At 40.6% G+C, this 26,348-nt stretch overlaps 1 protein-coding gene across 4 annotated transcripts in view; it reads right to left on the reverse strand.

Moving 5' to 3' along the window:
- The window catches only part of HDAC7 (histone deacetylase 7), a 225,132-nt gene extending 208,903 nt beyond the window's left edge, over positions 1 to 16,229 (reverse strand). For 2 of the 4 annotated variants that reach the window (XM_087956542.1, XM_026673867.2), the window contains exon 1: positions 15,810 to 16,229. In XM_087956542.1, coding sequence (XP_087812668.1) covers positions 15,810 to 15,828 — 19 coding nt within the window. In that variant the 5' untranslated portion in view covers positions 15,829 to 16,229. Of the gene's footprint in view, positions 1 to 14,888; positions 15,423 to 15,809 lie in introns of those variants that run through there. The other 2 variants (XM_087956541.1, XM_026673869.2) reach the window with 2 other exon arrangements.
- Positions 16,230 to 26,348: the final 10,119 nt, after the last annotated feature.

The following is a 26,348-nucleotide window of genomic DNA, read 5'->3' on the forward strand; positions in this document are numbered from 1 at the left end:
TTTCTTCATTTCAACTGTAATAATTTAGAAAGTTTTAAAATATATTCCCAAAGACTTCTTTGGTTGTACTATTACACTGTCTCCATTCACTGGGGCACCCTATCATCAATCTATGAATTCCTAGTTTCATCCACATTTACAATAACTTAATTGACACCACTTTTTAATTTGACATAAATTGAGCCTTTTTATCCATTATTAATACCTTTATTCAGAGTCTCTTAGAATCAGGTGGCATATAGATTTAATAAATTACTATATATTTGTATTATTATTGTACATGTAATCATCTACTCCACAAAAATTTCATTCAGATCTCTTACATTTTTCTCTTAGTTTCACAGACTATCACCATATGTATTTATTTTTCTTTCATTTCATCTGTTAATTTGCACTGTTTATCATTTATTCCTCACATTCCAAACCACAAAGTTAGCACTACTATTACTGTTAATCTTCTCATCACTCCTTATCACCCATCCCCTCCCACTTGTGATTGTAGGACTGTAAGTTTGTCGCTTTTATCCTTATGATTTATATTGACTGTTTCCTATATGATTTGATTGTTGATTGTACCCTATGACTATCATTAAGTGTTGTACATTATGATTCTTGATTCTTAACGAATGTATCTTTTCTTTATGTATACTGAGAATATTTACACCAAGACAAATTCCTTGTGTGTCCAATCACACTTGGCCAATAAAAGAATTCTACTCTATTCTACAATGCTCCATATGTTATGATAATTACCAGATGGATACTCAGTTCTACCATAATTGTGGTCAATCAAGTCTTCTTGGAAAAATAGAGAAGGAACCAGCTAGTTTGCCAGCCTTAATTGCACCCACATCACAGACGGTATTCCCAGGTAATGGTAAGGACAGCACTGTTCGGTTTTGGAACTTTTTAGCCAGGATGCCACAAGCACAACCAAAGCTCAATTTTTCCCCAAACATGCTCATATTATAGTAGACAAACTAGGATACAACTAAGGCAGAATATCAGCAGATAGCCAGAATCTGCAAAGACGAAGTCAGGATAGCAAAGACTCAGAACGAACAAAGACTTGCAACAAAAGTCAAAGATAATAAAAAAAGCTTCTTCCAACATATAAATAACAAGAAAAAAATCAAGGAAACAGTCAGTCCACTAAAGAGAGAAGATCGCAAGGAAGTAACAGGCAACAGAGAGAAAGCAGAACTGCTTAACTCATTCTTTGCATCTGTCTTAATGCAAAAAGAAACTATAGCTCAACCCACCAAAAACAACTGTAAAAGACAGACCAGAAATAAAAGTTAAAATAAGCAAAAAAATAGTAAGAGAATACCTGTCTGATCTTGATGAAAACAAATCACCGGGGCCTGATGGATTACATCCCAGAGTTTTAAAGGAGCTGGCAGAGGTCATCTCAGAACCACTGCACCATATCTTTCAAAAATCCTGGAGCACCGGGGAACTACCAGAGGACTGGAAAAGAACTGATGTGGTTCCCATCTTCAAAAAAGGAAAAAAAACAGACCCAGGAAACTATAGACCAATCAGCCTAACATCAATACCCGGGAAGATACTGGAAAAGATAATAAAAAAACAGATCTGCCAACATCTAGAAACAAGTAATAACTAGCAGTCAGCATGGGTTTGTTAAAAACAGATCATGCCAAACCAATCTTATTTCATTCTTCAACATAGGGACTAAATTAGTAGACCAGCAAAATACTGTGGACATAATATATTTAGATTTCAGCAAGGCATTCGACAAAGTAGATCACAGCCTACTTCTTAGTAAGCTAGAAAAAAGTGGAATAGATAGCACCACCACTAGATGAACTCACAACTGGCTGGCAAACCGCACTCAATGAGTAGTCCTTAATGGGTCTAAGTCTACATGGAGGGAAGTAAGCAGTGGGGTGCCACAAGGTTCCATCTTAAGCCCAGTACTCTTCAATATCTTCATTAACTACTTAGATAAGGGAATAGAAGGGAAACTTACCAAATTTGCAGATGATACTAAGCTGGCAGGAATAGCTAACACCCAAGAAGATAGGCTCAAGAGCCAGATGGATCTTGATGGACTAGAACACTGGGCCATATCTAACAAAATGAAATTCAGTGTAGAGAAAAGTAAAGTCCTATACTTAGGCAAGAAAAACCAAAAGTACACATATAGACTGGGTAAAACCAGGCTCAATAGCAGTAACTTTGAGAGGGATCTTGGAGTCTTAGTGGACAACCAGCTAAACATGAGCCAGCAGTGTGCAGCAGCCGCCAAAAAAGCTAATGCAATCCTAAGTTGTATTAACAGAGGGATACAGTCAAGATCAAGGGAAGTACTAATACCACTCTATAAAGCCTTAGTAAGACCACACCTAGAGTACTGCATCCAGTTTTGGTCACTACATTATAAAAAATATGTTGAGACTCTAGAAAAAGTACAGAGAAGAGCAACCAGGGTGATTAGGGGACTGGAGGCTAAAATATACAATGAACGGTTGCAGGAACTGGGCTTGGCTAGTCTAGTAAAGAGAAGGACCAGGGGAGACATGATAGCGGTCTTCCAATATTTGAGGGGCTGCCACAGGGAGGAAGGGGTCAAGCTATTTTCTAAAGCTCCTGTAGGCCAGACAAGGAATAATGGATGGAAACAAAACAAGGAGAGATTTAACCTGGAAACAAGGAGAAACTTTCTGACAGTGAGAACAATCAACCAATGGAACAGCTTGCCCTCGGAAGTTGTGGGAGCACCATCAGTTGAGACCTTCAAGAAGAAGGATTTCTAGTCTGGCAGAGGCAGTCGACTGAGGAATGTTCTCCTGTATCAAACCTATGGATGCAAGGATCTATTAGATGAGTGGATTTCTTGTTTAATGTGCTAGATTTCTAAGTTTATCAGACACCTTCACACTTTGATGCTTTGTATTCTTGGGGGATTGCACTGGGTGATATTTCTCAACAGATCTGAGCAACAAGCAACATACATAGCAACATGCATAGGTTTGCCATGCCTTGCAGAAAGTCATTGGGACAAGCCTATGCTCTGCCATATTTTTCTGATGACTTCAGATATGTCCAGATTGTCAGCTAAAATGGCGTAGGCTTCAAGTGGCTATTAAAGATGGGTTACCGCTTTTAAGAAAGATCAATGTGAGTTGGTGAACCAACATGCACTAAGCAGTATTTATACTGATCGAGAGAGGTGCTGGATGCAAGCCAAAGAACCACGATGAAGACCAAGAGAGGATGAAAAGCAACAAGGGACAATAACTAACCAATGCAGAGGGCATGGTGGGTGCCAGAAGATGATGAAAGAGAAGATCAAAGGTTTCATCAAGCAGAAAAAAAGCCAGCTGCTGTTTTGACTGAAGCAACAAGGAAACTGCCACCGTTCTCTGTAAGCCTCTTCCCAACTCTAAATTAGGAAACAGGCAGAGTTAGAAATAGAATAGTGCATGCATGTTAAGCTCACTTCATAATCTGCAACCATATGCTTAGTGAGATTTCAGTTACTTCTGTTTTGAATACAGAAACAAAAGTGCTCTTAGCAAGGCAAGTTTAAATATCAAGATGTGGACAGAGATGAAGGAAGGAGAGCTGAAATGACTGTGGCAAATAATATTTATTTGATTACTTTGCTATTATTTATTAAAGAATGTTACTGGGAAACTGAAACTAACAATGTTGACCAAAAAAACAAAAGAAAACCCCCCAGCAATTTGGTTGCTTGGTTGCCTCATTGTTGAGGAAGGAGAGTAAAAAGAAGGGGAATCTTGTGCTGAATGTCAATGAAATCCTCATAATTCATTCACACACACACCAGGATGAATCAAAACCCTGGCCATGTCAGTTAGAGGAGACAAGTGACATTTCATGCAATGAGTAACCGCAAACTAAGGTTTATTGCTAAATGTACTCATAATGTTCTTATCAATGGTGTACTTCCAGCCTCTTCTCAGCTACACACCCACTTTTCACATCATTTTAGGTATACACTTTTAAACATTCTTTGTGGATTTGAGTGGATGGCAATCACTATTCCTTTCCTCCCCCACCTCCCACCTCCTTCTTGGTTTTTTGGTGTTCTAATCCAGTCCTTTTCTGGAGATATATTTACAAAACCACAGGGAAAGTGCAACACAACCATATGCTCTGATTTCCAAACTTCCTCAACACCCAGAAATTCTAAGTTTGTTTCAGGCTATCCTCTTCAGCACAACTACCACTGGCATTAGTAGCAGTCTGTTTTTCCCCTTCTCTGACATTGTCAACATAGTAAGTTTCAAGGTAGTCTCTTCTGTATAGCTATCAATGACACAGTAATTACTCTCTAATTAATCTCCTCTACATATTGTCAGTCCTATTTCATATTAAAAAAACAGCTTGTCTTTTTCCCCCCTCCATAGTGTGGGCAACAGGCTTCTGAATTAGCTGTTTCCCTGCTAATATTTGATCATGCAAAAGGAGTGCTACCCTTCTTTGAAAATAATAAGAAAATTTCTGCATTCAAGTAGTATGAAATATAAGTAAAACAGAATAAGTATATCAGAGGCCCACTATGAAATGTATAAATAGCAACACTAAAGTTGATATTTTGTGCAACACCCAAGTTGAGCAATTAACTTTACATTTTTGAAAAACAAAAAGGAAAAAATGTGTTGAAACACATGCTTTCCTCCTGAAAAATCCAAATGTGGACACTTAACCTCCCAGCCTTCTTGTTTTTAGAAATGTTGCTGCTTCTCTTTCAAATTATACTTGTACTTTATTTTAGGGGAGAAAAAAAATGCCAAAAAACCAGAGCAGGAATATTGCCAAAGGGTAGTTTCTTGTTTACAAAAGACTCTTTGTCTTTCAGGAAAAAAAATGGTTTTGGGATATCCTTAATTTTATCCCCCCTTCCCTATTTTTATGTAAATCCCACTCCTCGTGATTGATTTGCAAACCCATTATAAAGATTTATTGATGGCACTCTTAAACGGAGATCTAGAGCACTGCTGTTAGTCTTCTTTTCTGATTCATGGGACAGGGTTCTAGAGCAAATTTACCCATGTGGGAACAATGCACAATGATTCTGGCAGAGGAATATGATGGGCTAGTGCTGACTTTCCTACTGATTACTGATGAATGACAACTCCCAGCATTCCTCACCACTGGCTGTCAAGCTCTTGTTGCTGTGTTAAACATAGCAGAAGCTACTCAGCATGTTAAAAATCGTTAATGCACATTAGATTGAGGCCACAGTTGACTGCCATCTGCCAATCCAAGGAGGCAGCCTAATGTTATGCCTTCTGCATTTGAATGTGTTGCCCCACCTTTTCCATGGTTAACAGATGCTCTGTTTTGTTTTATTTTTTACCCAGTGTAATCTGGCAATTCGCTATTGTCTTCTTGAGCATTTCTGCCCTGAGAAATCTTAACTCCCAGTGTTGCTACTGTACTGGCCAGTTATGCCAAAAGTTAATTGAGTCATTTGTATCCTAACCAATACAATTTTTTTTTAAAAGGGTCGTATCCATCTTTTACCTTATCAAGTTTCCTACTTTAAAAAAATTAGATTTTAAAGACATGAATTAGCTGGAAGAAAAAGAGGAATTGTGCATTTCAATAGTTCAGGCTATTCAGCAATTGAGTATTATCTTTATTATTGCTTTCAAGGCTGTTTTCGAAAATACATGAAAAGTCACTGATGGCTTTACAGTAGATTTTCCGCAACATTCTGCAAAATTTATTTCTCATATAGCTGTTCTCTTCCCACACACTTTTTCCTCTGGTATCTGCTGATTCTTACCCAATTATCGGTACTTTGGGTACCGATATCCAAATACAAAACACGTGCACTCCATCAGTTATGAAAAGCCCACACAAGAAAGAGAGAAAAAGAAATGCTCACCTTTTCCATTAACTCCCGCCCTCAATAACAATTAATAAAAGTTATTTTGCCTTTCCCCACTGAGTGGTCAGACACATTTTAATCAGGGCAAAAAGAGATTTACATATGGGAATATCTCCCAGTATGTCTGACACAAGAGGATTTTACAACTGTCATTTATGCAATGACATCTGACTGTTATCAGCCTGAGGTCACTAATAAAAATCACAGCTCAAGCAAATTTCTGGTTTTGTCCATGTAAAAGAAAAAAAAATGGAGGTGCTTGGTGATTAGAGCAGCAGTCTAGTGAGTCAGGCCCAAGATATAGATAACTACTGGAGTTACAGAGGCATCTGATCTGGTTGACAGAGAAGCTAGTTTTAGAATGGCAAATCTCAACCTTTCCCCCTATTTTGTCTCATTAGCAAACTGTATTATCCACCAAACAATGCACTAAGGAGCCCATGGGATGGGGAGGGCAAGCCAAAAGACACAGCACCTTGGTCAGCAACTTCTCTATAGTTTTCCCTGCCCTTTGGGAACACCTTTCCCCAGAGATCTGGCAAACCCCACCCTCCTGGAAGGCCTAAGAAAGCTGGCTCTGCCCACAAGCCTTGAGACAGCTGGAATCTGGTGTACCTATTTATGGGAGGGTGCTGCTGTGGGGCACCATAAGTTTTTATGGAGTTTTATATGAGTTCTCTTATTTGGATTTTTTTGTTTGTTAGCTTTATTATTTTGTATAGGCTGCCCAGAGTTTTTATTACAATATGGGCTATAGGGAAGTTGCTGACCAAGGCGCTGTGTCTTTTGGCTTGCCCTCCCCATCCCATGGGCTTGTTAGCACGGGTCGGATTCTACCAGTTTGCTCCTATTCACTAGAACCGGTTGTTAACATTCTAAGCAGTTCGGAGAACCGGTTGTTAGAAGAAATTACTGGCCTAATCCTGTAAGGAAGGCAGGAAGGAAACATTCTGGTGTTGCTTACAGAAAGTGTCTCTCTGTTAACCCTTATTACATTCTTGGCAGGACTGGACTTCCTGTCTCAGGAACTTCTCTGGAGTTTTTTTTTTCCTCCTTTGCTGGTACTTTGCTTGTGTGGAGTGACCATTCAAAGTTACAGTGGCACTGAAAAAAGTGAGTTATGACCATTTTTCACACTTACGACTGTTGCAGCATCCCCACAGTCATGAGAGGCCAGGTGAGGAAATGCGTGCCTCGATGTGAGTGATGTTGAGTTGACAGGGGTGGGATTCAATTTTTTTAACAACCGGTTCTGCGGGCATGGCTTAGTTGGTGGGCGTGGCTTGGTGGTCATGTGACTGGCTGGGCGTGGCCAACTCAACGTCACTCACATTGAGGCACGCATCTCCTCGCCTGGCCTCTCATGACTGTGGGGATGCTGCAACAGTTGTAAATGTGAAAAATAGTAATAAGTCACTTTTTTCAGTGCCATTGTAACTTTGAATGGTCACTCCACACAAGCAAAGTACCAGCAAAGGAGGGGAAAAAAACTCCAGAGAAGTTCCAGAGACAGGAAGTTAGTCCTGCCAAGAATGTAATAAGGGTTAACGGAGAGGCAGCAACAACAGAATGTTTCCTTCCTGCCTTCCTTACAGGATTAGGCCAGTAATTTCTTCTAACGGCCGGTTCTTCAAACTGCTTAGAATGTTAGCAACTGGTTCTAGCGAATAGGTGCAAACTGCTAGAATCCCACACCTGGCTGTAAGTAGTATTAGATTCTGTGGTCCCTCCATGGGACTCACCTGATTTGAGACCTGAACCACATGTTATTTCCTTTTAGCATATGCAGCGTATTTGTTTGAAACAGTTCGTTGATTGTGATGTAAAATAAACAGGCTTTACTATCAGTACTTGAATGATACAACCCCCCCGCTCCCAGACTTGGGGAAATTGCTTCTTTGTGTCAGTCATTACAACATACAACACCAAACAATAAAAATGCAGACCACAAAAGTCTATTTGTTTGAAAAGATCCACTGCAGCTTAATAACATATTAAATTATTGGGGTTTTTTAAAGGGTTTGCCTAGAAGAAGAAGAATGAGAAATCTGATACTGTAGATTCTGGGAATGCCACATGGGATAGGGTTTTCCAAACCCAAAGAGCTACCACAAAAAGGCAATTTAAAGAGAGCCCCTTTCCATATTTCAGCTGAGGAGGGCAACCAGGGTTAGCCTCTAATAATGATGTTAGGATTTAGGAATATTACAAACCTACATAAGAACAGACTATGAACTGAGAAGCCAGTGAAGACTGCAACAATGGTTCTAATCAGTAGCGACATTTCTGGACTGCCTTTGGGCGCAGCCCCACAAACACTATACTGGAATTTATTTTTTTGTTTCCCACCTTTAGTGAGCATATCCATACACTTTCCTACTCCTATTTTCCCCACAACAACCACCTAGTGAGGTAGATTGGGCTGAGGGAGAGGGACTGACTCAAAGTCACCAGCTGTTGACTTTTTTGACTAAGGCTGGACTTGAACTCATGGCCTCCCACTTTCTAGCCTGGTGCCTTAATCACTAGATCAAACTGGCTCTTTTGAAGTTCAGCCAGGTGCTTACCTGCACAAATTAACCATCACCTCTGTTTTGTCAGGACTGAGCTTCAGGTTACTGGCCCTAATCCAGTCCATTACCACACCCAGGCACTGATTAAGCAGCCCTTCCACTCCCTTACCTATATTTGATGAAAAAGAGAGATAGAGTTCTGTGTCATCGGCATATTGATAGCACTTTCTTCTACATCTCTGAATTAATCTCAGTCAGCAGCTTCATGTAGATATAGAAAAGTATGGGGAAATCAGGAATAACATTGAAGATCCTCACAGTGTGAACACCAGGGTTGGGTAGAAGTCATCTAGTGCCACCTTTTGGAGACAGCCAAGCAGGTATGTATGAATTGCACCTACAATGCCACAATTACAGAAAAATATTGAAAGCGATCACGAGAAGTTCAGAAAAGTTAGCTAACTTTGCAAATTGTTTCCTGGGTGAGATTTTCCCGCAGAGGGATCGCAAACTTCTATACCAAAACCAGATCTTAACCCAGACATGATAAACTGCAATCCTGGATCTGTTATCATCTATTTAAACACATTGGCTAGCGACAGAATTTCAGGAACAGCATTTCAAACCAAACGAATCCAATTGTTACTTTTCAGGGGTGCTCTCATTTATACATCTTTCAACCGAGGTGAAACTGATCCTTCCTTTACAAAGAATAATCTTCTGGATCCAGCTGAGCACCTAGATCCAATAAGCCATGAGGAGGTTGAGAACCAAGTAAATACAGGGTTAGTTAGTTGCAATTTACCAAGCCTATTACCAGTGGTGGGATTCAAACATTTTTTTACTACTGGTTCTGTGTTGGCTTGGTGGGCGTGGCAGGGGAAGGATATTGTAAAATCTCCAGTCAGAGGTGGTTTTTGGCGGTTCTCCAAACTACTCAAAATTTCCACTACTGATTCTCCAGAACTGTTCAGAACCTGCTGAATCCCACCTCTGCCTATTACCAACATTTTTGCTCCTTTACAAGCAACAGTGATCTTTTAAAAACTTATCAAATAATGTTTACAAAATCAAAACTACAGAATTTAAGCTGTGAGGAATATTTTTCCTACTGAGTCCAGAACCCAGAAGCTACAATTCACATTTCGCCTCTGGGGTCAGTAACAGAATGGTTCTCTATGGAAGTTGGGGTTGGCTCAGAGACTGTCAGCTGGCGGCCTTCGGAGAGCTGTATCTTTCACCTCAGATGAAATCACTGTGACTTTAGAAAGCTGATCTGAAGACATTTTTAAAAAGTATATTACTAATATACACATAGTCTTTGAACAAAGACTCACCAGATTCTACAGATTTAAATGGCACTGGGCGATTCTAATATGTCTGCCTGCTTTTCTATTTTAAAACTCAAGACCAATTTTGGTAAAACTCTGTTATTTTTCAAACAATTGTTTAAATACTTTAAAAAAGGGGGGGGGAGTCAAGAAATGCTCTTCCATTATGACCAACTCCCACCCCCCATCAAAGGCCTTTTGACACGTCACTGATGAGATTCTCATAGGTCTCCATTCGGTTCTCAATAACAGGGTTTCGGAATGTCAGCATTTCCTGTAGTTTGGGTTTCCATCCTAACATGGAGCATGGCTGGAATAAATATTTGGCACTGGGCACCGTCTTATCAACAGGCACATAAATTGACGGAAGTTCAGAGAGGAGCAGGAGAAGCAATCAAGCAGCTGGAAGGCCTGAGATAGGAGTAGAGATTAAAGAGGGAAGACTGAAGGGGGAGCACAGCTTCCAGAGGGGGGGGGGCATGTTATTCTGCTGCTGTAAAAGATGATAAAATTACAGCATTTTAAAGACCAATTCGTATGCCAAGACATGATCTTTCATGGCCTAGACTTCACTTCTTCACATGAAGTTCACAGAAATTTCTTCTACTCCCAATCCACATGTATTTAATGTGTCACAACACTTTTCCTTATTTTGAATGGATAGGATGGCTATGAAGTGTTTTGCTAACAAAGGAATTTGTTTTAAAACCAGGTGGTCACTAATTGAAGGCAAGGCTATATATGGCTCCTGAATTCTCTGGTGTTTCCTCCAGAATCTCTCCCGAATATAACAGAAAGGGATGATTAGTGACAGCAATCCTATTAAATGGTCTGCATAAATATAAATGAAATGTAACTGAAATTAAATTATTTCATATTTTGACCTTAGTAACACTGTGCCCTCTACTGTTAGAGAAAATAGCTGTATCTTTCCTGTTTTTAAAATGTAACAAAATAAAATTTCAAAATTGATAAAAGAAATTAAAACGTATCTCTCTCTCCCCCTGTCTCTCTCTCTATCACATGCAGAGACAGAGAAGGGGGGAGAGAAAGAGGGAGGGACGGGGGGGGAGGTTTCTGGTTTTGCCAATATTCAAATGTATTTTATTTCAAGCCAAGACCAGCATAAGGTAACATTTAAAACTGAACAAAGAATCCTTCCAAATACAACAATTGATGTATACAAACTTTCAGCAAGATAAATTGAACGTTCAAGTTATAGGAAAAATTATTAAAATCCTTATGGGGTAAATTCAATTATGATTAATTTTACGTGGAAAGTATTGAAGTGATTGTTTCTATGAGGTTTGGGATCCATCCTCCAGAGTTAAAGAAGCAGCTTTCCAGTTACCATAAAAAATAACCCCTTCTGGGGCCTTAGGCTGACTGAAGGTGCAACTTCATGGCATAGCCAATCAGGTGACAGGTTTCAAGATTCCTCCAGGTCAAATTGTAAATGTTAACACAAAAGCTGTGGTTTGGCGGAACCACTCAAAACCCAGCTCTGCATAGGCAGCTATACTAAGCCTGAGCAACTATAGAAGGCCAAAGATGCTTCAGTGTATGAATTACATCAATGCTTCACACAACCAGCTCAGTCTAGGTCATCTTCACCTTTTCTAGTTAAAACCTTCATTGGATTCAATCATCAGATGGATCAGGGGTCTTCAAACTTGACAGCTTTAAGACTTTGTGGGCTTCAACTCCCATAATTCCTCTTTCAGTCATGTTAGCTCAGGAACTCTGGGAGTTGAAGTCCACAAGTCTTAAACTATCTACCCTTGAGATAGATGGATGGATAGAAAGATGCTTATTTGCCATCATCTAAATCTAAAAAAAGCCACTGGGGAAAGCAGAATGTCTTTTAGGCTGCACACAAAAAGGGGAGAGGAAAGACACTGATGAGGAAGGTATCTTCATGTTTGGACAAGACCAAGCAATCAGGATGTTGCTGAATACCTTGTCAGACTATGTACATGTAAGAGCTATACACAGAGAAAGCTTTTTTTCTGGATTCTGCCCCAGCCTCATAGATATTCTGCACATATTTGGAAGAAACCCATTTCTGAATCAGCAGGAGCAGCTTATCTGAACAGAATTTGGAATGCTAGAAAAATCTTTAGAAGTTCACCCACTTTCTTCACTAGCTTTTGATTTCATCAACCACTCTGCAAAAGCACAAGAAATGGACTTAGACTGAGGCAGCCCTGTTCCCTTCAGTTTCTATAGCTCCATTTTATCAACATAAAGCACATTAAAGCAGCTCACCAGGGTTTCAGGGAAGTCTCTTTCCCAGCCCTACCTAGAATGATGGGGCACCGTAGTAGGGATTTTCATCTGGAAAGAGGATTATAGAACATCTGGAGGAGTGGCACAAGTTTGGGGAAGGCAGCTTTAGTGGATATCTAGAGGGCTGAAGCTTCCTCTTTGCCCCCACTTTCTTTCCTGTGCTAAGAACACTTTTACACCAAACATTCATTACCAAACAGCAGTAAGAAAGTACATTGTATATACCGTAAATAGCATTTGTTTTGTTTGTTCTCAGCTAGCCATTCAATCTATTTATAAGATAGAGGAAAGAGAAGATTGTGACCATAACTAAAGTTCCCTTTTTTCTGAATATTGCCTTCTTTGTAGCATGCTTCCCCTGTAAGCAGATCTGTCTGCTCCCCCACCCTGCCAACAACTTCAGGAACACAACAAGAACAAGCCTTTCTGGAGCCCACCAGGAAACACACAGCCAAGAGAGAAGTAAACACCATTCTCTTTTTGTCCCGTTTCCTTTCCACAAAGCTGATCTCACCCCGAATCTGCTAAATTGCTGGAATCTCAAGCAAACTTCTCTGTTGCATTCAGCTCATCCATATCTATCCAACTTAATTCTTATTCATCATCTGATGCCTGGAGGAAGGCAAGCTGCCTGGAAGAGGGGCAACCACAGCTGACTTCCTCCGTCAAGTTGCATTAAGATTGCTGCATTTTCTCTTAGCTTAAAAACAAGCTAGCAAAATTATCAGACAACAGCTTTCCTTCTTGATTTTTATGGCAAGGGCTTCCTGGCTCATCTTGAAAAGAATCAATGGTTTTACTATATTATTATAGTTTTTATTATCAATCTTTAAATATTCTGGTTTTAGTTTAGAATTTTAGATGCTAGACTTAAAATGAATGCACACCACCCTATAAAAACATTTCATTTGAGGAGCAGCATACGACGTTCTTAAAATGAAAAATGTGCAAAATGCTTTCCATAGTAGCTCAGTCCTACTTAGCTTTGTGTGTGGGGGTGTATATTCACATTTACACACACACATATTCGCAAATACAGTCCAGTTCATAGGAGATTCCTTCCTCTCGGTATACAGAGGCAAATTGCAATCTATACCCGGATGGATCTCCTGCTGAATTCAGTGAAACTTGCTGTGGATCAGGTATGCAAAGTTTGCCCTATAATGAATTAAGCAAAACTTCAAAGTACTTTTATATGCAGCCCTGGATTTTAAAAGGCTTTTATGAAATGTGAATAGCGGCAAACTATCCATACCTGGTGCAATCCCATAGCAGGGGCTAGATGGCATCCATGTGCAAGAAGATCAGTTCAGGTAGAGTGGAATTGGCAGACTGCATTATATGGACAACAGGGACTACACACACACACACACACACACACACACACACACACAAACAAACCATTCTAGGAGACAAAGTATTTATAGTATTCTATGTACGCTAGAGGGTCTAATTAAATTCCATGGGCATGAAACCTTTCTTCCCCCCCCCCCCCAAAAAACACCCCTGTCTCTTCTGAAAACTGATCTGCCTTTCCAACTCCCTTGTATTCAACCAGTGTGATTTCGAATAGAACAGAGAGGGGAAACAGAACATTCAGAAGACAAAGTGGGCATCTATTCTCCATAAAGACTTATATGAATGAAAGGTTTATGCGAATGTGTGTGTCGGGATTAACCGTTGCTAAGGGTGAATGTGTCACTTATTTATTCCAGGTGATTTCACCAAACTATCCATCTTCATAAAGTATGTTAGCTGGGAATGCTGGGGATTGTAGTCCCATCACTCAGGGATGGCACTTTTTAAAAGTCTAATATTGAAAGATATCAAAGATCCATCATTAAGTGGTTGTTAAGTGCATACTGTAGTAGTTTGGTATCTGGTCATTTGTATTTACCCCATGTAGTATATGCGCCATTAGGAGGGAAATATATTGAGGGAAAAGTCTCAGTAAATGTTGTTTTAAAGAAACCAAAGGAATTCATCGAATTCAGATCCCCCCTCCTCTATTTTCAAATAGTAGTTTAGAATTTTTAGATTAATAACAAATACAAGGATATATGTTCCATGTCAACTAACCAGCAATCAACTTGTTCATATTCGATTTAAAAACTTCTCAAACTTAATTTTAAAAAGTGAAATGGGTAAAAGTTTCAGAGCTTAGCATTCATACATTTCCCTCCCTTAGTCCCAATGTCTGAATGTGCACATTCATTTCAGTTCTGCCATGATTCTTACAGCTCCAGGACACAGGAATAAATTGGACTCAGCAGCCAATCCAAGGGAAACTTAATTGTTTTAATCAGTCCACACACCCCTTATGTTCACCAAAATGTAAACAACGGAGGCCTTCCTTTTTCACTTGCATATGGAGCAGTGCTTTTCAATAATTCCAAAGAACCCAAACTCCTGACCCTCTCAATCTAACTCAGAATCTCTTTTACCAACTGAATTTTTAAAAACTTCAAAAAGCCCAAAGCTTTTCTTCCGCAACACCCTCAAGAGAATACAAGTCATCACTTGGTCGTGAGCAGCAGATAAAGAGATTAGCTGACGGGATGTCCAATAAGTGAATGTGTGTGTCGGGATTAACCGTTGCTAAGGGTAAAAATTTCTTGAGAAAAGGAGGTCGCACGAAGGAGGAGGAGGAAGAAGCAGCAGCAATGCCAAAATAGAGCCGATTTTGCTGCAAAAACAAAGCGCGGTCTCAGTCCGCCCAACCCAGATACAAATACGCGGCTATCAAAGGCGCAGCCCCCGGTCGCAATCTTAGACATTGCTGCCACTGGGAGGGGGGAAAACCCCGACACTGAGTGCAGTGGGTTTACTTCTGAGTAAGCATATACATCAGAGCCAGGCACTTACTGGTCACCTTCAGAAGTTAGGGACTTTCTGCCTTTTCAGCCCGAGGTTCTCTGCTAAAAGGTTTCTTCTTGAGACCCCACCTCTGATTGCGTCTTATCTCGGCTCCCCAGCGCCTCTTGCGATTGGGCAAGTAAGGAAAAGGAGCGGCGGCGGCGGCGAGGAAGGCAGCGCCTATTTCGCAGACCGTTCCACTGAGGCGCGGGAGCGAAGCCGGCTGGCTCCCAAGAGAAAAAGGAAGGGACACTCAACACTCACTCTCCGGCCGGTGCGCCTGCCTGTCCCATCTCAGGTGAAGGCAGAGCGGCCACTTCAAGAAGCGTTGGTGAAGCGGAAGCGGAACCTTGAGCTAAACGGTCCGTTCTTTCCTGTGTGTGGCAGCCCTCAGGGTGCTGCTCCTCAGTGCCGAAGGAGGCATGGACTACAGCAGGGACTTTACGTTGACCGGAGCCAATGTATTGGCACTGCCGGTTTAAGCAATCCCAGAGCAGGGCGGGATTAAAGCCACAAACCCTCCGGGATAATTGGCCCTGAAGTGGGCACAGCGAGGGGATCGAACCCCACCCAGCCCTATCCCACAGGCCACGCTGGTTTCCCTCTCTAAGGGGGCGGGGGGAGAGAGTGCTAAGCGAACAGCTTTCCACGGCCGAGCCTTTCGGCGTGCGTCTGTCTGCGGCCGGGAAGAGAACGAGGAAGCCCCAAAGAAACCCAAGAGCAGCGATCCCCAAACTTGGCAACCTTGTGGATTTCAAACTCCCAGAATTCTCCAGCCAGCATAGCTGCCCAAGAGCGACCGTCCCCAACGACACCGACACGCACTCGCATACACGCGCCTTTTTTAAAAAAAAGAAGGAGCGGCGGCCACCTGAGCTTTGCCCATCCGGCTCATGCCGCCCGTAACCCCCGCGCGAGATCCTAACTCACCGCCGTTGCGCCCATTCATCCAGGGCCCTTCAGTCGAACCCTCGAGGATCGCGTCGCATCGCTTGCCCGCCTGCTGCTCCGCCGCTTCCTTCTTCGCCCCCCCTCCCCGCTTCGCCTTGGTTTGTTGTGTGCGTTGCGTGCGCGCGTGTGTGTGTTTTGCGTTTGAGAGAGAGAGAGTGGCAGTTACTTTCTTAAGCCGCAAGTCTGGTTGTGAAAATGTGGGTGAGAGAGAGACGGGTGGCGGTGGCGGCAATGGTGTGTGTGTGTGTGAGAGAGAGAGAGAGAGAGAGAGAAAGCAGGAGGGGAAGGGCTGCGAGAAAGAAAGCCCCCCCCGAGACCGTGCAGAATGACAATAGAAGGAAACGCTTTATCAAACTTCGAAAGAGCAGCCTGCCAGCTAGCCGAGCCTACCCTGGGAACAAGGGGGCGGAGGGCTGCCGCTTAAGAGCCAGCGAGGAGAGGGAGGGAGACGTCCCGCAGGAGGCAAGAAAGGGAGCCAAGGTGCTGGGGTTCCCTCCCTTGGCAGCGGACGGCCGTCTCTCCCTCCCTCCTTCCCTCCCGCGCAAGGCCCATGTCACCCACCCGCCGGCCAACTTTTGTGTGTTGAGAAATCTCCACGCAGCCCTGCCTTCCCTCGACCACCGCCCCTCCCCCCCCCCCGGCTCAATTAAAACAAACAAACAAACAAATAAATAAATACGAACAAACGGTTGGGCTCGTTTCTGTTTAAAACTAGGGCGATGGAACAGTGGGAGAGCATCAGAATTTAAGCGGCTTTTCTCCCAGACGCCCTTCTCCTTTCTCTCCCCCCTATTCCATCCTTCCAAGATCTTGTGAGTCAAGCATTAGCAATGTGTTACCGTAATGTTACCAATCTGGTATGTAGAACTGGAGAGGGTTTAGCTAATGAAACACATGCGCTCAGTCAATGCTGGGGCATGTGTGTGTGTGTGTAGATGAGAGTGGGGGGAGTGAAATGTTCCATAAGGGCAGTCAAGATCTATGGGAGAGGGGAGCAGACCCTAGGCAAAACTAAAAGATGTTTATGTCTGGAATACTTGGTGGAATAAGGGTGGTGTTCCAGCCGTTGCCTTCTGAAATTGTGGGTGCTTCATCACTGGAGGTTTTTTAAAAAGAGACTGGACAGCCACTTGTCTGAAATGGTTTAGGGTCTCCTTCTTGAGCAGGGGTTTGGACTAGATGACCTACAAGGTCCCTTCCAGCTCTATTCTGATTCCGATTGAAAGCCTTAGCCTGTGAAACTATAGGTTTATACACAAGTGCAAGTAGCTATTTCAACACACACACACACACACACACACACACACACCTACCTATACACCTATACACCTATATATGCTCAAGCAGGAGATATATCTGTATCTATATATCTGCCTGCCTGCCTGCCTGCCTGCCTTCCTCTATATCTATCTATCTATCTATCTATCTATCTATCTATCTATCTATCTATCTATCTATCTATCTATCTATCTATCAGAGAGAAATTATATAATGCCTTAAACTATATTGTGGGTGATTTACTTGGGCATTATCTGGGATGTGAAATAGCCACAGCATGCTGGGGGGCTACAGCCAGGGGTCAGATCTGCAGCTTTTCAAACAGGATATCATTCAATGGGATACCATGAACCTGAAAAGTCCAGGGGATAAAACTTGCACAACTCATCCCTCCATATTGCAGGATTCTCATTGAGATGTTTAAAGTCTGTCCCAATATATTTTGTCTAAATATTCCATCTGGTGAAGTGACAGGAACAGGAGGAATGCTACTGAGTCCTGCAGTATGAGTCCATCAAGTCTACATATTATCCTGTTGGAACACTGTACTTTCCACCTCAGGAGAAGCATTTGTTCTCTCCTCTCCCTCAAAACTCTCGTGGGTATCTTTGATTTAAAAAAAAAAAACCACAAGGGAAGAAGTATCCCAGAATTCTTGCTTCTACAAATGTAAACAAATCTATTTATAATTCATTATAGCTTACATTTTTGACATATTTACAAAATATTTTGTATCATTACTCACTTCCCAAAATATTCTGGGAAAGAAAGTCCCATAAAATGACACATTTGACAAATTGGGAAACCTACTAGCCTGTGGGGAAATGTAAATAGTCCAAAGGCAAGAGTTTAGGTATACAATCACTGCAGCTAGATTGGCAGTCTTTATCATTCAATTAAAAAAAAGTTTTGACTCTCATATTCATTTGTTTTTATCAACTGGGGATATTCAAGTTTTATAGAGCTAGAATTTAGGGCAGGGTTTAACAGCTGGGTATACTCTTTGTAACACTTAAAGTAATTGAATATTAAGTAACACCACTGAATATTGGGGTTATATATTCTACGTGGTTTGTTAGATTCGCCGTCTTGTTCTTTTCCTCCCTGTTGTAGAGTGATTCTTATTTTCTCAGAGTGGTTCCTAAATAAATGAATATATAAAGTTTTAACAATAGTAAGAACTAATACAAATGAAACAGAAAATGACAAGAGAAATAAAAGAAAAAGCTAAAAGTGCAATAAGAAAAAGAAGAAGAAACTAGAAAGAAAGAGAACAATATAAAGAAAGACATAAAGTTATAAAGAAGTGGCTTCCAATATTCTTCGCAGCAGCTCAAATATATTTTAACCTGCCTTTAAAGTTAAGGTACAACATGACTTTCTTCTTTCCATAATCTATCTCATCATCAAAACCATGAATCACAAGTTTGTTTGTTTGTTTTTTACACAAGGGCATTCTAGTCACCAATAAATATATTGTGCTTTCTGTAATAAAAAAAATAAGTTTGTCCATCTCAAAAAGTTTTGTCAATTTCATCAAGCATTCTTCCATGGGGTGGGTAATACTGATTCTTTCCACCTTTCAGTATTGTTCTAAGGTGGCATCAAATTCAACAAATTTCGACTTTATTTTCCAGTTTCCAGGATTGTATCTCTTGCAGATAATATCAGCTACATATAAGAAGGAGGAACTCTGTGTATAAAGCTTTAAAGTTTAAAGCTTTATACACAGGGTTCCTCCTTCTTATATGTTTAAAGCATAACCACAATCCATCATTAGGTTCCCAAGGGAAATTAGAGAAATACTGGAATAAAAATTGTTGTGAGTGGATTTACTCAAGAATTTGTGACTGTTTCTTGTAACCCAGAATAGTTTTTAGACCCACTAAATGAAGGACATGTCAGTGCAGCCTGTTGTTCATTGTGACTACTGCCAACAGCATCATATACATTTCATCTTAATACTATGATGGTTGCTTGTACCTCTCATCCCATTTTTGCAATCCTCAGACTTTTGACATGTAGTGGTGAAGCATGGTTTTCACTGACTATGTGCAATTTTTGAGGCAAAAAAAAAATGTATAAAGTTACTGCTGGGAGTTTGTTTGCATCAATTCTCTTTGTCTCCAAACTGGCCTCCAAATACTATATACATTTCAATGATGTCATCATGTGACTGGCCCACCCTTTAAAAACCCTCAAAGATTTTTTTTTTTTTTAGTGCAAATGTAATCTTCAGCAGCAAAAAGTTTAAATTCTGGATTAGATCATTTTTATGTGTCTAAATTTAGGCTGTAATAATAAAGACAACTCAAATCAAGCTGAATTCCTGATGATTTTTGGATGCTATCCATGTTCTTTTCTTGATGGACTTTGCCATTGTCTTTTCAATGATGTTCTTTTAACTTCCGACCCTAGTTTATATCCCTGGGGTTTCCTAGTGGTCTCCCATCCAAAGACTGCAGTAAAAAAAAGTTTTAAAATGGTGCTGGAAACAAAATTATAGCCAGCAAGACCATTTCAGGGGTATCACAATGAGCCTCATCTCACCAGTCCCAGTTCATAGTACATCAGCAATATTGTAGCCGTCTTTGTGTAAACTCTAATACACAGTTAATAAAACCATGGCTTGCAGATGAACCCAATTACAACACACATTGTGTGTGTGTGTGTGTGTGTATGTATTTTCTTGGCCTAGATAATCATAACTAGCCAACCACATTTTAGTCTAGTGTTTATGGCAATGTTGACCTCAAAGCAGTCTTCAAAGACAATCCTACATACAATAAATTTCAGTGATCTAATCTGGAGGTTATCAGAGTCTGGGTAATCGCAGGCTCTCTCTTCTCTGGAAGAGTTTTTTGCAGCTGACTCAGCAGCAGGAGTTGATGAAAAGATGCTTGGTGCCGCAGATGTCACTTGTTGACAAAGTCCGTTGGAAGTGGGACTGAGACAGTTAGTGATAAGTTAGAGAGAGCTGCTGAGTTAGGAATGAGAGGCCAAAGGTAGTTATTTACGGAGAACAAAGAGCAATTAGTGGAATCGGGAGCAGGGATAAGGAAGGGGCTGAGGACAAGATGAAGAGGAGTGATGTTAAACCAGATGATTGGATTAAATTCCTATTTATTATTTTGCTATTATGATTCAAATCATCATTTGTTCTCCAATCTCTCGGTGTGTGGATGTATTTATCTGGTCTAGGTGGATTACAAGATTTATCAATCCCAACCAGGTGGGGTATCCACTGTTAAAGATAATAAAAGAAGGATCCTGCAATTCATAGTCAATGCATGAGTTATTAGAGAGGTTTATCCCACAATGTGGGGAGAAGGAGCATTGTTAGGACACCTAGGTATGTCATAACCAGGTGGACAGAACTTTCTGTACTAAACTTAACAGGACCAAAGGATGGGATGCTTAACCTGGAATTCCTGTCTCCCGCAGGGATCATTCAGGAAGGAAGGGAGCATGAAAACCAGGTTCCCACGGGGCCCTCCGCCACGTGGATGAGGGATGATGGTGACTTTTGTGGGAAATGAAAAGAGTCACCTTCCACTGTCAGGCAACCCACTGACCTCACATTGGGTCCACTAGGAAGCATTTTGCCAAGATCACCTCCTCTTACTTAAGGTTGGCCAGGAACTGGATGCCTCCAGGAAGAGGACCACAAGCAGAGCTTCAGATGAAAGCAGTGGGATTCTCTTTCTTGTTCCCCATCAACTGGCACTCAATGCTATCCTGCCCCACCATGGAGGTTCCATTTAGCCACCCTCAAAGCCATTGTTCCTGTTGAGTCTTTTGCTAAGAGCCTTGAAGGGTGAGGGGTTTTTGTTTTTTAATATAACCCCCTCCCCAAGCAGGTCAGAGCTTCTCGTGGGAAAAGGGCAGTGCAGAAAAGCCTATTCAGGCCCAGAAACTCCAGTGCTAAATATGGAGCCTCCCATCCTCCCCCTCCTTTGCTCCGCTCTGCCCTCCTGCCCAGGCTGCCTTAACTTAGATGAATGAGGCTTTGAGCATCCGTATGAATGCAGCATGGAAGAAGAAGCTGTATATTGCTTTTCACCCCAGGGGGATTCCCTTATCAAGAGCCTTTTTTTGTTGTTGTTGTCAGAAAAGTGGGAGAGAAAGAGGGCTGAACAAAGCTGCCATTTGCTTCTGCTTGGGGTGAAGACGAAACCTTTCCCCGGCCTTTCATTGCCAGTCTTTTCCCACTCCTACTTATCTTACCTTCCCCAAGATCAGGTGCCTCATAGCATCAAAAAGGGAATTGTGTGTTTGGGAGCAGGGATTTAACTCCTCCTGCCCCCCGACCGCCCTTATTTCATCTCTTCAACCGCGGGCAGGTAAAAGGCGGAGATAGAACTTCCTTTTAAACATGCAAGCCACTGTTTATATGTTAAAGTGAGAAGAAGATGCTGGAATACTACCTTAGCTGGGGCTGAGCAGAAGGGACAAGCAGAGAGAAACAGTATTTTGCTAAAATGAAGCTTTGGAAGTCATATTGTGGTGTAATAACACCCTTGTGCATTGTGCTAACTGATCCAACTCTACTTGTGACCAAGAGTTTTAGGCTATCAGATGCATCCACCAGGGTACCATCAGGAATGGGCATTAAATATATAGTCTTCATTTAGCAACCACGATTAAGAGGGCAACATGGTTGTTAAGTGAAGTGGTTGCTAAGTGAAACCTCCATTATGCTTGCAATCTTACTTCAGCTTTCCTTTGTTTTATAGACCTGCAAAGGTTATAAATGCGAGGATTGGTCACAAACTTACTTCTCCATCACCGTTGTAACTGTCAGTCACTGGATGAGGTTGCCACTAAATGAGGATAGTCTGTAATAGTTATGATATGAACTCTGCTAAAGAAGCAGTTATGGACAATTAGTAGCAACAGTACCAGAATGTAGTGACAGCAATGTATGGGGAAATGTCCAAAAAAATCTCCACGGACGTGATTGTGGCCTGAACGCTACAAATAACCATGGTTCTAGTGGAGTGTAACTGTGATTCTATCAATAGCAGCTAAAGTAGAAGCATGGAGCCTGGAATAGTTCTAATGCCATTTGCAATGGTGGAAATGAAATACATTCATATCACAATGTAAGAATGGTACTTGTGTATTGGTATGATGGACAAGTACCCCAACACAAGCTTTGTCTCTTAATTTTAGTACAATAGTGCAATGCAAGAATGAAAGGCATGAGTTAGTACTGTGACATCACAATACTCATTTTGCATCATCATGGCTACCTGTAGATTACAATGGTGAAGAAGGCAGCACTATATAATATTTTGTTAAGAAAGAGGTCAATGGTCAAAGATAATGCTTCTCCATCTGCGGCAGAACTTAGATAGTCAGTGAGGGTATAAAAATCTCCTGAAAATTGTAACTTAGAATGGTACAACTTTATATGAAGTAGAAAGGCTTGCAAATCTCCCAAAGAAATCGAGAGATTATAAACTGAATTATATAAAGAAACTTTCAAGGGAAATTCAGCACTGGGAGTCAACACATACCCTGGCTGAAAAATCTCTGTACATAGTTTGGCAAAAAACCAGTGTCCTTGTTTTAAGCATAACATCAAATGAACACATACCACTGACGGTCACCAACCCCCAGGAGAGGCCAGCACTAAAAATAAATAAATCCATGGTTTATTGGTTTGATAACTCATTTGCAGCCTCCAAAATTTACATATACTTTGTTTCTGCCACAGAGAACAAAAGTCATCACAGGGTAATATTTCTAGAGATGGCGGGAATCAACATTTGAATTTGTTTTGCATTTTGGAGCTTTAGCTTTTCTAAAATGTAGAAGAGGAAATATGAGTCCAGTACAAGTATTCCTCATCTTACAACCACAATGGAGCCCATTTCTGTTGCTAAGCGAGATAGTTGTTAATTGAGTTTTGCCCCATTTTATGACCTTTCTTGCCACCGTTGTTAAGTGATTCATTGCAACTGTTAAATTAGTAACCTGGTTGTTAAGTGAATCTGGCTTTCCCATTGACACTGTTTGTCCAACAGTCACAAAAGGGGATCATATGATTCTGGGACACTGCATCCGTCATAAATATGAGTCAGTTTCCAAGTGTCTGAATTTTGATCACGTGACTATGGGGATGCTGCAACCGTCATAAGTGTGAAAAGTGGTCATAAGCCACTTTTTTCAATGCTGTTGAACTTTGAACAGTCACTAAATGAATTGTACATCGAAGATTATCTATAGTCCTGAACAAACTATTTTTTTAACCTTTACGTTAAGAAATGCACATACCCATCTCAAATCACCCCACTAATATTGAGAGATTTCCCAATAAATCTCAAGAGCTCAGTTCTAGAGACCACAAAACTGATGCTGAGAAGCCACATGTATTCACACAGCATACAGTAGGTTTAGCCATATAGTATGCTGTGCAAAACCCAACCACTATGGATTATTTAATAAACCGTGGCTAAATAAATCTGTGGTTGAAAGCAATAAACAACAGCCAGCCTGCTTGCCTAAAACAACATGGTATGGACACAGTTTTCTCTCCTTCTTCTATCAAGGGCCTTATTTCCTCAGAAGGAATCTGCCAATATATGTCAACTGTGGACACAGATGAAATAAGCAGTGGGTGGGACCCAGCTACCCCTATTTTACAGTCAGATCATTAGAATACAAGTCCCTAAACCCAGGAGAAACAAACTAGAATAGCAAAGAATGAAACATATTTGTTAAGGTAAAATGTCAAACTGCTTTATTACATAAGATAGCATTGATATTGCCATCCCTCATGTTAAGCATACAAGTTCCATGATGCATCACTGCACATTCCCCTCCCACCAGGTATAAAAAGTACTTAATTTTGGCTTTGAACCTCTCTCTCTCGTCTTCCCCCTGGAAGAATGATGTACCTAAGAGAGAACATAGACATAATGTAAGTTTATATTTCTACAATAAAAGAATTACTCTGACCATAAACATTTTTTAAAGTTAATTTTGGCTAGATCCATTAAAGGTTATTAACAAATTGGTAGCAGAGGATGGTTAGATGCATATTAGAAGATGCCGGATTAAACTTTTCATATTGGGGAGAGGCCGTCTTATATTCAAACTATACCCTTAATAGAATATGGTCGAGTGTGCTACAGAAAACCCCATACAAAATAATATATAATCAGAAGCCCACACTAGCACATCTCCATGTTTTGGGGGTAACTGCCGATGTATAAATACCCAAGCAACTCAGACGAAAAGGAGATAAAGTATCAAAAAAACTCAAATTTGTTGGTTATGAACCAAAAACCAAAGCTTATAGATTCATGGATAGTAATCACAAGATAATCATATCGAGATCAGCAAATTTCCATGAAAACACAAACTGGAGTAAGATCCATTCAAATGAAATAATAATTGGCAAAGACACATTCAAAACTGATCAAAAACAAACACAACTTCACACACACACTACAAAAACAAAACCCAACAGAAATAGCATTAAGGTTAGGGAGTGGAAGGAAGGTCACCACATAGTCAAAACCAAAGGTATAGATGAGTACAGTTCAGATGACTCATCGAAAAAAAATATCCCAGCAGAAAACATACCCAGGAGATCACTCAGATCTAATAAGGGCAAAATTCCAAATTCCTTAAGGGACTATGTGATGTCTATTGATACCACCATAACTACACCCAAAAATTATAATGACATACACGCACTCCCACCAAATGAACAGCTAAAATGGAAAGAGGCCATGCAGAGGAAGATGGAAAGTATTAAAAAAACTAGAAGTTTATACCCCCTCAAAGGTTCCAGAGAACAAAAAAATTATCAGTACCAGGTAGGTATACAGAATAAAACCCTTAGAGGATAACAAAAATCTATACAAAACAAGACTGGTGGCACAAGGTTTGTCACAAAAGTTTCCAGACGATTACATAGACACTTATTCACCTACAGTGAGGGCAGAGAGTGTTAAGACAGCCTTAGTCATTGCCTCAATTCTAAATGAACACGTGTATCAATTTGATGTACAACCAGCATACCTACACGCACCATTAGATAAGGAATTTTATGTCAGAGCACCACCAGGAATTGACTGTAATGAAGGAAAAACCTGGCTACTCAATAAAAGTCTCTATGGTCTGCGACAATCGGGTAAGAGATGGTACGATTGTTTTTCCAAAATTTTAAGACTAATAGGTTTCACCGCCACTTCAGCTGACAAATGTGTATTTATTAAAAGGGAACAAGGTATATGTGAAAAAGTACTTGTCTATGTCGATGATATATTATACATATGTAAAAGTAAATTTAAATGTGATCAATTCGCCAAAAAACTTCAAAAACATTTTTCATTGAAATCTTTGGGAAAAATTGATAAATATTTAGGAGTTCAGATTACTGAATCACATAATGGTTTCATACTATCACAAAAGGAAAAGATATTAGAATTACTGGAGAAATGCAATATGTCTGATGCCAAACCATCATATACCCCCATGCAGATTGACTTCCTAAAGAACATGTTTAATGATGATGAGGTATTTAAGAACAATACAGTTTATCGATCTACAATTGGTTCGTTACTTTATATAGCCAATTGGACTAGACCGGACATAGCACTATCAGTCAACTTACTCTCAAGACACGTAAATAACCCAAAAATGTACCACTGGAATCCGATCAAAAGATTATTGAGATATTTGAAACACACCGCTGATGCAGTTTTGTTGCTTAATCCAAATACATCAAGCACACCTAGACTTTCATGTTACGCAGATGCCGATTGGGCTGGAGATGTCAAAACCCGAAAAAGTACTTCAGGGTATGTTATTTTTCTGAATGATAGTCCTATCCACTGGTATACTGGAAAACAAAAACTTGTATCAACTTCAACTACAGAAGCCAAATTTGTTTGTTTATCAAATGCCGCAAATAACTTAATTTGGTTCGACGATTTATTGATGGACTTTTGGAAAGAACCTTCATACCCCATAATCATTCAGGAGGATAATAAAGCAGCAATAGGTATATCCAAGGCCGATGCTATAGGCCACAGATCAAGGCACATCGACATTAAGTACAAGCACGTGAGACAGTTGTCAGAAATTGGATTCATAAAAGCTGTACATTGTGAGACTAAGGAACAAACTGCAGATATTTTGACCAAACCTCTTCCCTCAAAACAACATTCATACCTGACAAAGAAACTGTGCATAATTATATAAATGGTGTATGATAATATC

The sequence above is a fragment of the Notechis scutatus genome, chromosome 2 (genome assembly GCF_049901735.1).
Source record: "Notechis scutatus isolate UNSWTSFEM ecotype Mainland chromosome 2, rNotScu1.2, whole genome shotgun sequence".
Classification (NCBI taxonomy): Eukaryota; Metazoa; Chordata; class Lepidosauria; order Squamata; family Elapidae; genus Notechis; species Notechis scutatus.